This window comes from Acomys minous (genome assembly GCF_964271855.1).
Source record: "Acomys minous genome assembly, chromosome: 2".
Classification (NCBI taxonomy): Eukaryota; Metazoa; Chordata; class Mammalia; order Rodentia; family Muridae; genus Acomys; species Acomys minous.
The window spans coordinates 38,145,930-38,160,606 of record NC_140484.1 but is presented as its reverse complement, the minus strand read 5'-3'; the positions used below and the strand labels follow the sequence as shown (position 1 = coordinate 38,160,606).

General features: G+C 40.9%; 1 protein-coding gene across 1 annotated transcript in view; it reads right to left on the bottom strand.

Annotated features, from left to right (window-relative positions):
* Positions 1-1,573: 1,573 nt before the first annotated feature.
* LOC311591914 (uncharacterized protein C9orf85 homolog) overlaps positions 1,574-14,677 on the bottom strand; it is a 57,306-nt gene continuing 44,202 nt past the window's right edge. Inside the window, exons 3-4 of the mRNA XM_084771741.1 lie at positions 3,104-3,217; positions 1,574-2,688 (exon numbers count right to left, since the gene is read on the bottom strand). Coding sequence (XP_084627867.1) covers positions 2,532-2,688; positions 3,104-3,217 — 271 coding nt within the window. The 3' untranslated portion in view covers positions 1,574-2,531. The remainder of the gene's footprint in view (positions 2,689-3,103; positions 3,218-14,677) is intronic.

The following is a 14,677-nucleotide window of genomic DNA, read 5'->3' as shown; positions in this document are numbered from 1 at the left end:
GGATTACTACAATAGCTTTTACAGCATCTAATGATGACCATGTGGTTTTTTTCATTCAGTTTGTTTATATGGTAGATTGCATTGATGAATTTTTGTATGTTGAACCACCCAGGCCATACTGGGGTCCCTAGTGCCGACGGGCCTCCAGGAAAGCAGGCAGAGTTGTGGGGCAGTAAATATAGCGAAGGATATAGGGTACAATTTACCACTGTTGGGAGTGCTTTCAGGGGAGTCATCAGTATGTATTTCTAAAACAACACTGTTATACTCATCACACAACCAAACCAAACCAAACCAAACTCTCCGGTATCTTCTACTACCAAAACCCACAGCCAATAAACAAAAGGGGAATGAGGTTAGTTAACAGGGGAATGTAAATAAATTAGCAAAGAGATATTGCTGCACATATTCACACTGGCTACTAAGACATAAAATGAATGAGAAATTTAGGAATATGAAGAGACTGAAAAAAAAAAAAACTTGCCGTAGACTCTAATTGTAGCCTGCAGCAGAGCAAGAATTGCAGCACAATCAACAACCATTGGAAGTCTTTCTTCCTAGCATCAAACCTGGCATTTTCTAGGAGTTTCAGCAATGATCTCCTTTATGTAGGAACAGCATGCACTAAGCCCCTTATTCAGTGGCTTTTGCTGATGATACATGACCAGATTATGATTCCATTCAGGGCGGGACCACCTCACCAAGAGAGATGAAAAGAAAAAGTCTTTTTACTGTAGTGGTTTGAATGAGAGCACAGACATTTACCAAATATATATACGTATGTTTTTCGAGGCAGTTTCTCTGTGCAGCCTTGGCTGCCCTAGACTCACTTTGTAGACCAGGCTGGCCTCGAACTCACAGTGATCCGCCAGCCTCTGCCTCCTTAGTTCTGGGATTACCATTTTTCAGATATTTGGACCCCTGGTCCCCAGTTGGTGCCAATGGTTGGGGAAGTTTTGAGGGTATGTCCTTGGAGGAAGTGTGTCAGTGGAGGCAGGCTATGAGAATTTCCAGCTTCCTGTTCCAGCTGTCATGCCTGCATGCTACCATGCCTCGTCACCATGATGGACTCTTACACCCCTGGAACTATGAACCCAAATACTCTAAGTTGCTTTGGCCATGGTGTTTTATCACAGCAACTGAAGGTAACTAATACACTTAATGAAGCTTGGGAAGCAATTATAAATACATATGGCTAATGCAAAAACAGTTCATTGCTTACTCTCCTATGAGGAGCTCATGCCCATTTTGTCTACACCGTACCTTCTGTGACTCTTTGAGATGCTCACACTCATACTCTTGAGTATGTTTTACTTTCCTCTGAGCCCGTCTCTCTTAAGCCTTGAGTTTAAGCCTAAATTAAAATATCTTCCATACAATTTCTAATTCTGCTTCACTTTACATGAGTATTATGTGCATTAGGAAAATCAGTCATAACCCCAAAACCTCAGCATTTAAGTAATGAACAATCATGTAAAATGAACAAATCATAGCTTCTGTAACAGCACAGAGATTGACATTGGTCAATCTCCAAACTTTTGTAACAACAACACAACAGCAGTAGGCAAATAAGTCCAAAACCAGGGTTTCACATTTATTTCAATAATTCATCAAATATATTCACACATATGTACATCTACATACATGTCATATATACATATGTAGAGATTAAAACACAAAGAAAACAGTAAAACACCAAAATTGGAAATCTTGCTAAAGAGTATGGAAAAGTTCATTGTACTGCCTGACTAGCTAGTTTTCTGTAGCTTTGGGATTTTAAACACAAAGACACAGATTTCAATAATCACATGAAGCCAATTTACACTGTTTACAAGCAGAAACACTGACAAGAGAGTAATAATTCAAGAGAATGGAATTGTGGGAAAGAGAAGCTTATGAGGGAGAACTTTATGGGAGCTTCTGATACTGCAAGGATCTTCACTTGGGTATGAGTGGTGGATTTTACTATATAGTCCATACATATTTTTTCTGAGTATATATTTTTAAACTAGGAAAGGCTTTTTTAAAAAAGGAATTAAGTATATAAAAATACTTTTAAAGGAAAATCACAACACATGATTTTGTGTGTGTGCATGCATGCGTGTGTGTGTGTGTGTGTGTGTGTATATGTATAAAAATAAACTGTTTTGCTTTGTAAGATATAAGGGGGCATTTGCTAAGTAAGTCACACACCCAAGTCAGGCTATGGAAATGCACACTGAGCCAATCATCTTAGTTTTCCATGAAATAGTTCAGACACAATCACCAATTCTCAACAATGGATAGTTTGACATTATCTGATACAGTTTTCTAAACAATTTCCATAGATTATACAACACACCATTGTGTTGCCACACATTCTGTATATGCAGCTTGAGGTTTATCATGAAAATCTGGAAGTTTGTATTATTCAAATGCTATAAATAATTGATGTTGCTCAGTTCTGCCTAATGAACAGCCTTTTCTGACTCTCTTGTTAGGGTGTCAGTGCCTTTGCTGAGCCCTCTGCAGCTGACTCTGTGCTATCAGGCCTAAGTGTCTCCATCTTCACCATCTTCACCATCTTCACCATCTTCGCCAGTCTCAGCATCTATGTCCTCATCACTGTCCTCCTTTCTTTTGTGGATTCTTCTATGGTTAGAGTCTTGATTTTCAGTATTTTCTGAAGTTTCTGGTTCTTTATTAAAACTTTACAGAAGACAAAGAAAGTTTATAATTATTACTGAGGCAATTAAAAAAGCCTTTACTAGACTGCTTGCTATGAGAAGCGTACAGCAAGCACAGGGAAAACCTCTTTTAAAGACTAGCTGAAGTCTAGTCAGCAGGTTTTAACCCCGCAGTCAGGGCTCTGAGGGGCTAGTACAAGGAGTCGGCCAGGGAGGAGAGCTAGGAAGTGAGTGGTTCCTATAGTGAATATGAAGCTCAACTTCTTAAACTTTATACTACAATGGAAAATTTAATAAACGTGTGATCCTTCTCCTGTTACGTAGAAGAAGTGCTTGTGTTAGCCCAGGAAAGACACAACTCCACACTGAGTTAGTCTAAGAGAAAGCTCATGTATGAATTACTAGCAACTGACTCCAATGTAAAAGGAAATACTCACGGAATAACGATATCTTCTTTCTTTCCACATTTTGCACAAACTTCAAGTTCACAAGCACATGGTCTACACATTATGTGGTAAGAGTCCTTTACTGTCTTTTGTAAACATTTAACACTGAAAGAGGAAGAGAAAATTAAATACTGATTGTTATTACTTAAGCTTTACTTGATGTAGTAAGAGACGCTGTAGCTGATGTGTGGGTGAAAAGCCTAAAAGCTGAAAACAGGACTTAAAGCTCAGAGATTTACCTGTGTGTTTGTGTGTACTTGAGTGTAGTGATCAGAGGGCAACCCGAGGTATCATTTCTCAGATACCATCACCTTGTCTTTGGTACCGTCTCTCACTGCCTTAGGGCTTGCCATGTAGCAGGCTGCCAGTCTCCCCTTCCCCAGTACTGGGGTGACAAGCTCACAGCACCTGGCCTGGCTTTTCATGTGCGTTCTGTCAACTGAACTCATGTTCTCCCTTAAGCAGCAAGCACTTCACTGACTAATCTGTCACTCCGGCCCCAATTTCAAGCCCAAATATTTACCCATTATCACTTTAGATTAAAAGCTGCCAACAATTACCGCACTGTGAGGAAGGTAAAGGCAAAGCTCCTGATGTAGTCCCTAACAGTACTACTCTAGTGAGCACAAGAACAAGAGAGGAGCAACACTGCGGCTGAGATTACACAGGTGAGGACAACAGTTCCAACTCGCTACAGCACTGCCATAAAGCAGAGCCTAATCCAGAGCAAGTCCTTAGCTTGTTCTAATTCTGCAACGACTAAGCGAGCTGGACAAGAAAACTCCAAACTTGGTTAATGTGGCTCCATGATGTTTTAAGGGAAGAGGCCAATTTCATAACACGTAAGTTCAAGGCCTGATGCAGGACCACAGCAGTCCGGGTGAGAGTTAAGATAAAACACAGTAGAGGCTATACCACACTGCAGATTCCCAATGCAAATGGAAGAGCTTGGGAGTGAAGAAGACGAGACCTCGGCCTTTCACATCTCGAGAAGTCAGTTCTGGGCTTCAAAGCTTACAAGGAACGGTGACCTCTCTTGTTAGGAACTCGTATAGCTGCTGACTTTAAATAAAAAGCCAGTACTCACTCACCTACGATTTGGAAAATCCCAGGGCTCCATAAGAGCTGTACTACTTGTGCTCTGGCTGCGACCACAGCTGGAACAGCAAAGCCAGGAGGTGACACAGCTGTTTCTAAGGTCATGTAGAGAACAGTCAGCCCCTGTAGAGAGCTACTGCTCATCTAGAATGCACCTGCACCCCGAAGACTGCTGACAGAGATGAGATCTGTGGATTTTCATGGCTGCTAACACAACATCTATTCTGCAGTTCATGCAGAGTGTCAACTTCCAAGTCTTATTATCTAAGAAATGCATTTTGAAAGGCTACAGCTCCCAGATGATTGCTGCCATGGATATAGGCAAAATACATTAACCCCTTGCAGAAAAGTTACCGAGAGGCTGAAACAGGAGAGAGGGCCCAGGATTTCCATAATGGTAAGTGGGCACTGGCTTGACCTCATCATCAGCTACACCAGCCCTTTTCTAGGGAATCAAAGAGCTCTAGACAGCCTTTAAACAAGGAACTGACCTGTCGTTAGCTATGAGAGACTTTCCACAAGGCTGCCAAGGTTAGCCTAGGTTACATGGTAAGACTGTCTTAAAAGGCAAAACATCAACAACAACAAACAGACAAAAAACAAAACAAACAAACAAACAAACAAAAACCAAAAAACAAAAACCCATAAGCAGGGTGTAGTGGCATACTTCTTTAATCCCAGCTTTCTGGAGGCAGAGGCAGGTGAATCTCTCTGAGTGTTGTTGGGGATGGGCTACATGGCCAATGTTCAGCCATCTTGTCAGAACTTAGGTTCCTATTTCTCCAGAAGTCTGCCATTCACCAGAAACTAGCTGACCTTGTCGTAGGTCGGCAGTTAGACACCTGTTGTGGTTTATTGTGGGGGCTGGTCATTCCAGACCCCCGAGCTACTCCTTTTCCGGTGGGACTACTGATAAGATCAGATTAAGGGCCAGCTGCCTGCGAGCAGCAGTTCTGGGAGCTTTTTCCTGACTAACCAGATCCTTCACGACTTTCCTGAAATTTCTCTCCTGCAATTAGCAGCTGTAAAGGTAGATACCTACTTGCTGGTGCATTCCAGAGTTAGGTATCCACAGCAACCCTTGCTTACGCAAATACCCATGCCTCTGTGCCTATATAAACTCTGTAAAAATTCTCAATAAACGGGGTTTGATCAGAATGCAGACTTGCCCCCTTCTCCGTGTCTAGTGTTCTGTCTCCATACAGGAAAATTTTCCTTCCAAGTGTTAGTCGAACCCTGGTGGGCTGGGGCAAGTGTGGCCATCCTGGTCTACATAGTGAGTTCCAGGACAGTCAAGGATACGATAGATACTAAGCCAAAAAGAGAATCAGGATTTATTAGGTAAGGACAAAATATAAACATCATAAAGAAGTTAATTCCAAACTTTACAGATAACACAAAGCTTTTACCCCAGAGGAAGTGTCAAGAAAAATTAGAAAACACTTTCAATAAAAACAAAAATTAAGTGGAGTAGTTAGTAGTGGTGTACGCCTTTAATCCCAGTACTTGGGAGGCAGAGGCAGGCAGATCTCTGAGTTCAATGCAGCCTAGTCTACAGAGCTAGTTCCAGGACAGTCAGGGCTACACAGAGAAACTTGTTTCAACCAACCCCCCAACTCCCTCAACAACTCCCAAAGGAAACAAACAAACAAAAAGGAAACAAACATTAAACATTAAAATGTATAAATGAAGGGAGGAAGCTAAAGATAGTGCTTCAGGGACATTCACAGAGTTAAAATACTAAGTTGAGAGTGGGGCTGAGGCCTTGGACCCAGCATTCTAGGCTAAGTCAGGAAGAGCTGGCATAAAACTGGGGCTAGCCTGAGCTACAAAGAGAGAAGCTGTCTCACAGAAATAAAATCAAAGCAAAAACTATACTAAAGAAGAACAATCCTCTACACTTTCACCCTATGAAAGTAGAGGAAGAAAAGTTTGACACAAAGCCATCTAGAGGAAGGGAGCAATACCCAGGGGCAGAGACAAATCCTTGACACAAAGACGAGCAGGGATGGAGGATGTGGGGACTAAAAAGGCATTATGAAAAAAAAAATACTTATACTTTATAAACATATAGTCAAACTGATCAAAATAAAAGTATAAAATCACTAATTTATTTAACAGACATTAAAAAACATTTATTACCAACTCAACACACATAAATATAAAACAAAACAAAAAACACTGAAATGGGCATATTGAAAAGACAAAGTATGAAAACCCAGTGAAAAAGAAGTAGCTAAGTCAAATTCTAGTATATGTTACAAAAATTTAATTATAACAACAACAACAACAACAACAACAACAACAACAACAACAACAACAAAAGCAGGCCAAGTGGATTTACTGCTGGATTTTATCAAACGTTTCAGGAAATTTATTAATTTTACATAAATTCTTTCAGAAGAGAAAACAGGCAAAAACTTTTTTTACCTCATCTAATGACACTACAATTATCAATGTCCCAGAAGCCAGGAAAATACAATATTTTTAAAAAGCACAGACGTTAAAAACAACTGAGTAGCCTTCGTGTGTAAAAAACTTCATTGTGCTGGGCATGGTGGTGCACGCCTTTAATCCCAGCAGTCACAGGCAGAGGCATGTGTATCACTGTGAGTTTGAGACCAGCCGGGTCTACAAAGTGAGTCAAGGACAGCCAAGGCTACACAGAGAAATCCTGTCTTGAAAAACAAAACAAAACAAAACAAAACCCCCCAAAACAAAACTTCATTGTTTGAAAGGTAAAAATAAAGAACTGGTCAAGAAAGCATGAACAGAAGCAAGTGATGAATAATTATTTTATTTGATAATAAAAACAATCTTGAAAAATAATAATCTTGAATAATAAAAGAACTGCTAGTATCACCACCTCTGATCTCAAATTGTACTACAGAGCTATAGTAATATTGGCACAAAAACAGACAAGTTGATCAAAGTAATATACTAGAAGATCTACACATAAATTCACACATCTATGGATATCTGATTTTGACAAAAATGTCAGAAATATACACTGGGAAAACCCTCAACATCTTCAACAACTGCTGGTGTGGGCAAACTGGATGGCTCCATGTAGAAGAATTCAAATAGATCCCTATTTATCGACCTGCAGAAAACTGAATTCTAAATGGACCAGAGACCTCAACGTAAAACCAGATACACCAAACCTCATAGGGGAGGAAGTGAGAAACACTCACCACCCCCCAACCCCTCTGCCCCGGGCCACAGGAAAAGACTTCCTGGAAAGAACACTGTTAGCACAGGCAGTAAGGCCAACCACTAAAATAAGGGACTTTGTGAAACTTTTCAAAAGCTTCTGCAATGCCAAAGGACACCAACATTCAGACAAAGTAGCAGCCAACAAAATGGGAAAAGAATTTTACCCATCCAACAGAGAGCTAATATCCAAAATAAATAAAGAACACACGCACACACGCACACACACACACACACACACACACACACACACACACACACACACACACACACAAAACTAGACAGCAAGAAAACAAATAATCCAATTTAAAATGGGGTGCAGATCTAAACAGAGAATTCTTCAAAGAGAAAATTGAAATGGATGAGAAACAAACGTTCAACATCCTCTGTCACCAAGGGAATGCAAGCAAAAATTACTTTGAGATTTCATCTTACATCCAGAATGGCTGAAATCAATAAAATAAATGCTAGCTCATGCTAGTGAGGATGTGGAATGAGGGGAATGCTCACTCATTGCTGGTGGGAGTGCAAACTTGGACAGAAACTATGGAAATTAACGTGGCAGTTCCTCAGAAGGGAATCTGATCTACCTCAAGATTCAGCTTGGACATATACCCAACGGATGCTTCACCCAACCACAGATACACATGCTCAACCATATTTATTGTTGCTCTCTTCATAATAATCATATGTCGTAAACAACCTAGATGTCCCTCAACAGAAAGATGGATAAAGAAAATGTGGTATATTTACACAAGGAAAATTACACAGTTGTTTAAAAAAATGAAATCTTGTAATTCACAGGTACATGGATGGAATTAGAAAAAAAAAAATCATCCTGTATGAGGTAAACCAGACCCAGAAAGGCCACACTTAGGTAACTCATTGAACATGGAGAAGTAGAGCTAGCGCCTACATAAAGCCTTCATCCCTACATGTATACATCTTTTATATGGGCAGTTACTCTCTACCTGGCCACAAACCCTTTGATCTACAATAGTGTTCTTCTGCAGCATATGCTAAGGCAGTGGTGGCACAGAGCTGGGGCTTGCAGGATCACCCAACCAATATCTGATTTGACTTAAGGCCCACCCCACAAGATGGAAGCCATACATGACACTGATCGTAGGACTGAGAACTGAGACTAGATAGCCCAGGGACCTAGGGTAAAAGCAAATACTACTGTTCTCCTAAAAGAACATAGGAATAAAATGACTCCTAATGACATGATGCTTTACTTATAGATAAGTGCATTCCTCAGCCATCATGAAAGATCTATTCCCCTGCAGTAGACGCAACAAATACAGAGAAGAACTGGACAATGTGCGGAGAGAGAGGAGAGAGAGAGAGAGAGAGAGAGAGAGAGAGAGAGAGAGAGAGAGAGAGAGAGAGAGAGAGAGAGAGAGAAATACTTTGAAATATTCAGTTCTAAGTGCGGTGTCTCCATCAAATTCCTCCCCTTGGGGCTCAGGGAATGCGCAGAAGAGGCAGAAAGATACACAACAAAACTAAGACACATAGGAACTCACAGACACTGTGGCAGAATGCAAAGGACCTGCATAGGTCTGCACCTGATGGATCCTCAAGCTGGAAGGAGAAGTGGATGCATGTCCCCATCTCTAACCCGGAAGCTATCTCCAATTGATAACCACTTGCAAATGAAACTTTAGTTTTCTTCAAGAGAGTCTCACTGGGAAAACAAACTACTCTTTTGTTGTTGTGGTGGTTGTTTAAGAGTGAGGCTTTTATCATTCACCATACAAGAAGTATACATATTACCTTTTATATACCTATACATATACACATATATAAAGTATGTGTGTATTATATATTACATTTAAGGGACTGGGAAGATGACATATTACTGTTCAAAAGATTTAAGTGACTAGAAGATGGAACTGTTGAGATACACAGATATATAGAATCACATAGAATTTTCCCATTACAAGTTGACATTGAGTTTGCAACATCCTTGAAGAACATTCTCTCTCATTACATTAGTAGGCAGCTGGATACATATTCAAAGCAAGCATTGTCCCACTCTTTCTCATTCTGTCATTGCATAGCTCTAAGATGACCCCCTTTCTTCAAAGACTGTGTTATTGGTGTCCTACTGTTCCCCTGCCTTAAGACTTGCTACACTTCTGTTTTTCTTTTTTGTTTTTTTAATATATGTTATTAATTTATTCATGTTACATCTAAATTCTTATCCCATCCCTTGTATCCTCCCATTCCTCCCTCCCTCCCATTTTCCCCTACTCCCCTCCCCTATGACTGTGACTGAGGGGACCTCTTCCCCCTGTAAATGCTCATAGGGTATCAAGTCTCTTCTTGGTAGTCTGCTATCCTTCCTCTGAGTGCCACCAGGTCTCCCCATCCAGGGGACGTGGTCAAATATGGGGCAACAGAGTTCATGTGAAAGTCAGACCCCACTCTCCACTCAATTGTGGAGAATATCCTGTCCATTGGTTAGACCTGGGTAGGGGTTTGAAATTTACGGCCTGTATTGCCCTTGGCTGGAGCCATAGTTTGAGCGGGACCCCTGGGCCCAAATCTGCCCATCATAATGTTCTTCTTGTAGGTTTCTAGGACCCTCTGGATCCTTCTACTTTGCTATTCTCTCACGCTTCTCTCATCTAGAGTCCTATTAGGATGTCCTCCCCTCTGTCTCAGTTTCTGGTAAGTGAAGATTTTCATGGGACATGCCCCTTGGGCTAGTATGCAGATATAAGTGAGTATATACCATTTACTCTGTTTTTATTTTTTGTCCTGCAATGCATCCTAGCTTCACCTGAATGACGATCACCAATAAGAATCCTTGGTCTGCAGTGGGTGGCAGTGGAGGGCTGTAGTTTAAACTTCTCCCCACTGCTGCTAAGTGATAATAGATGAAGAGCTTAAATATCTATTACTAGCAAAACACGTGGGGAAAACATGAGCGTTATTATCTATTAAGATGTTAAGATCATAACAGAGGCTTCAACAAAGAAGAAATAAAAATGCAAAATGAGCACATGAAAAGATGTTTGCCATTTGTTGGCCATCAGAAGAATGCTAATTGAAATCACAGTGAGATGCAACTACTCACTAAGGACTACAGTAAAATAAAACAAAAACTAAACAACAATATTCAGTGTTAATGATAATGCAGGACTCCTATACACTGTGGGCAAGCACACAAAGGTATGGCCAGTTTAAGAAGCAATTTGCAATCTCTCTCTCTTATTCTCTCTCCCTTCTCTCTCCTCTCCTTTCTTTTCCCCTCCTCCCTTCTCTCCCTCCCCTCTTCCCCATCTCTCCTCTCCTACCCCTCCCCCATATGTGTGAGTGATATGTACATGTAATTTAGGTATACACTCTGAAGCCAGAAGACAACACTGGTGTTCTATTCTATTACTCTCTTCCTGCCTCCCTTTTTGACAGGGCCTCTCACTGAACCTGGAGCTAGGCTGGCAGCCGACAAGCCTCAGTGATCCTCTTCCAGTCTATAGCCCCCACAGAAATGGAGTTAAAGGCACCTGTAGGGTCAGCACCCATCTTTTCCAATGTTTATGCTAGGATCAGAGGTGAGGTGTTCATGCGTGCACATGAAGTGAGCACCTCATGTGATCTTAGCCACTGAGTCATTTCTCTAGCCTCCTGCAGCCCACATATTTTCTACACACATTTCCTTAACTTACAACCCAATAATCTCACTATGATATCGTTATTCAAGAAAAATGATAACTATGTTGATACAAAACGCTGCCTGGATATTAATAATGGCTTAATTTTAAAGTAAAATGTAGCACATCCTAAGTGTCGCCACCCTAAGTGTTTCTCAGCTGGCCAGTACATAAACTCAGCAAGAGGCCCTGGGTTACATATTTGTATTCCCTATATGAGGCATTCAGGAAATGCAACGTACAAGGAAGGAAAAGAGATCTGTGCTTGCCAGCAGTTCAAAGGGTCAGGACTGACTCTAAATTGACAAGAAATTCTTGAGTAATTACAGTTTCTTATCTTCCACGTGATGCTGACCTCACAACTTTATAGGTTAAAACTTCAACTGTGCCCTGCAAAGGGTGAATTTTAGATGACAGCAATTATACAAAGAGCTAAATGAAAACAGTTACTAAAACAGGTTGTTTTGGTACACTTGGATTCTAGTATTCTAAAAAGCTTTACTAAATTATTCTGTATTTAAAGATCACACCATTGGGATCATGAGAAGTAAATCCCAATCATTCTAATGGATTATGAAAGTTTCCATAACATTTTCAGCTTTAATTTCTTTCTTCTTCCTCCTCCTTTTTTTGGTTTTTGAGACAGGGTTTTTCTGTATAACCTTGGCTGTCCTAGACTCACTTTGTAGACCAGGCTGGTCTTGATCTCACAGTGATCTTCCTGCCTCTGCTTCCCTGACATTAAAGGTGTGCACCACCACTTTTAATTTCTTAAAGTCTCCCTAGGTTTGGGTCATCTGAGATTTCATGTTTTCTTTTTGATAAATATTGTTGAACTATGAACTATGCAATGTGCAGTACACAACAGATATGATATGGCAAAGTTTATTATATGAGCATGAGAGAGCAGGGAAGTGGGAGGAGCGAGAGAGAGAGAGAGAGAGAGAGAGAGAGAGGGAGAGGGAGGGGGGAGAGAGAGAGAGAGGGAGAGGGAGAGGGAGGGGGGGGGAGAGAGAGAGAGAGAGAGAGAGAGAGAGAGAGAGAGAGAGAGAGAGAGAGAGAAAGATGAGATGAGATGGGGTTGTTCTTTTATATACTCCAGGGCAGGGGCACACCTAGTGGCAGGTAGGTAATGACATCATAGGTTGCTAGGCAGACTGGAGCAGTATGCTAACAATCTCATGCTAGAGAGCTCTGGAATAAACAATCTAAGTATTTAAGTTGCTAATACAGGGCTAAAATTGTGTTCATGGGAACTACCAGTGTTAAGATTTACATGTAAATCTTTAAAATGGCTCTTATTTTGCAGCCTGGAGCCATCTACTCCAATAAGGGTGATTCTTAGACTCATACATCAGCATAGCTTGTTAAATGACGATCCCTAAGCTCCACACCTCGTTTACATACCCAAAACTTTGAGAATGAGCCCCATGAATCCAATACATTCTTTAACCAATTCTTATGTCTACATAAAAAGATCTCCATTCCTAAGTGGGGGTTTCCCAGTCCTGGTGGAGATTACAATGACCAATTCTGAGAACAGAATAAAATCTGAAAGAAGTTTCCTGGTTACTATATTTTGACTGTGGCATCATTAGCCCACGTGATATTGACTGGCACACAGGATGACTGAGCACCTTGGTAAACAGTGACTGTCTGTGCCTCACCCTTTGGTATGCAAATGAGTGAAACTCAATATTGGCAGACCCACAAGGCACTTCCTGCAGTGGCACTAAGCAATGTTATGTTGTTTACAATAAGGAGAGTCTAAAACCAAACTATGGGATTAGCTCCTACTAGATTTCTAAATGCTTTTAATAGAAACACTTACCCCTTCTTCCATTCCAAAAACCTTATGTAGTGGTTATAATTAATTTCCAGGTGTTTCCAGATTATACACTCTAGACTAAACAGAACGGTAATACTACCTCCCCTCATTGCAATAGCAGCCTGGATGATGATGATGATGATGATACTAATAATACTAATGATACTACTACTACTACTACTACTACTACTACTACTACTACTACTACTACTACTACTACTAGAGACAGGGTCTATAATAATAATAATAATAACAACAACAACAACAACAATAGAGACAGGGTCTCTCTATTTAGTCCTGTCTGTCCTGGAACTCACTATGTAGACCAGGTTAGCCTCAGAGCACTTTTCTGGTGAAAAGCTGGAAGTGAGAGGCTCAGGCAGAGGCCAAGCATCCAGCTTAGTTTCACATGCTTTACAGATGAGGGACTGGTGGAGCTGGGCCACTATGAAAGAAAAGACAATTTGGTACTGTGAACTAAGAAACTGAACCATGAGACTAAACCTTTCTAAGACTAGTTTTCTCTTCGTTAGATATATATTTGATGTCAACCAAGCCTCTTTTTCCTCCTCTTTTTCTTTTCTTTTCTTTTTTTTTTTTTTCTGAGACAGGGTTTCTCTGTGTAGCCATGGATGTCCTAGACTCACTTTGTAGACCAGGATGGCCTCGAATTCTGATAACCCCTACAGGAATTTAAGGCCACCACTGCCTGGTTGCTGCTTTTCCTCCTCCTCCTCCTCTTCCTCTTTTAAACTCATTTTATTAGCAATCTTTAAAAAAAAAATGTTTTCTTTTCTTGTTTTTACTGTTTGAATGTTTTGCTGTAGGGACATGCTGGTCCCTGCGGAGGTCAGAAGAGGGCATCAGATCCCCTGGAACAGGAGTTATAGGTGGCAACTCCAGTCCTCTGCAAGAGCAGCCAGTGCTCTTAACCTCTGAGCCATCTCCCCAGGCCCCCAAAACCTCTTCTTGTGGATAATATTACTCATGTCCATGGACCACCAAAGCTATAGAATGGCAAGAAATAGAAACATGGTGGTGCTTCTGTCATTCCAGCACTGGGGAGACAGAGGTGGCAGAAGTGAGCCCAAGAGTAGTCTTACCAAAAAAGAACAAATTAATTTACGAGAAGGCATAGAACAGGGCCTAGAGCAGCTCATGGCCATCCACATCATTTGGGAAGGATGGGGTGTGGGTACGGCTCCACTCAGCTTCCTTTCTTTCTCAGATGACTCTACAATGTTTCCCATAATCATCATCAATGCCACTCTTCCACTCATGACTCAGGACTTTACTGAACCTCTTTCTCTTGATTTTATTGTATTACTCCTCTGATGTCATGTCTTGTCTTGGATGACCGGGGTCTCTGCTTTTACTAATATTTACCACTTCTAGCCATCTGCATAGGAATTGTCTGTGGACCCATGTCTTCAGAGAATAAGTTCCTTGCTGATGGAGACTCTTCACATTTTCTGTCACACACAGTATAGTGTTGTGTACATTGAAAATGTTATGTAAAATAATTTCAAATTGAACAACATATCTTGTCTGGAATCTCTGTATTTTTTTTCTCTATTAGAAATTTAAAGAGCCATGTCTATGGTAGTATCTCTATCAGCCTGGACTCTTCCAAGGAATATTTGTTGGAAAACCCCACCCCTAAGCCCACTGTCAGTTAACCTAGTGACATCAGATCACATCATCAGCTGCCAAAATAAGACACATTTCCACTGTCACCATGAGTCTTCCCACCCTCACTCA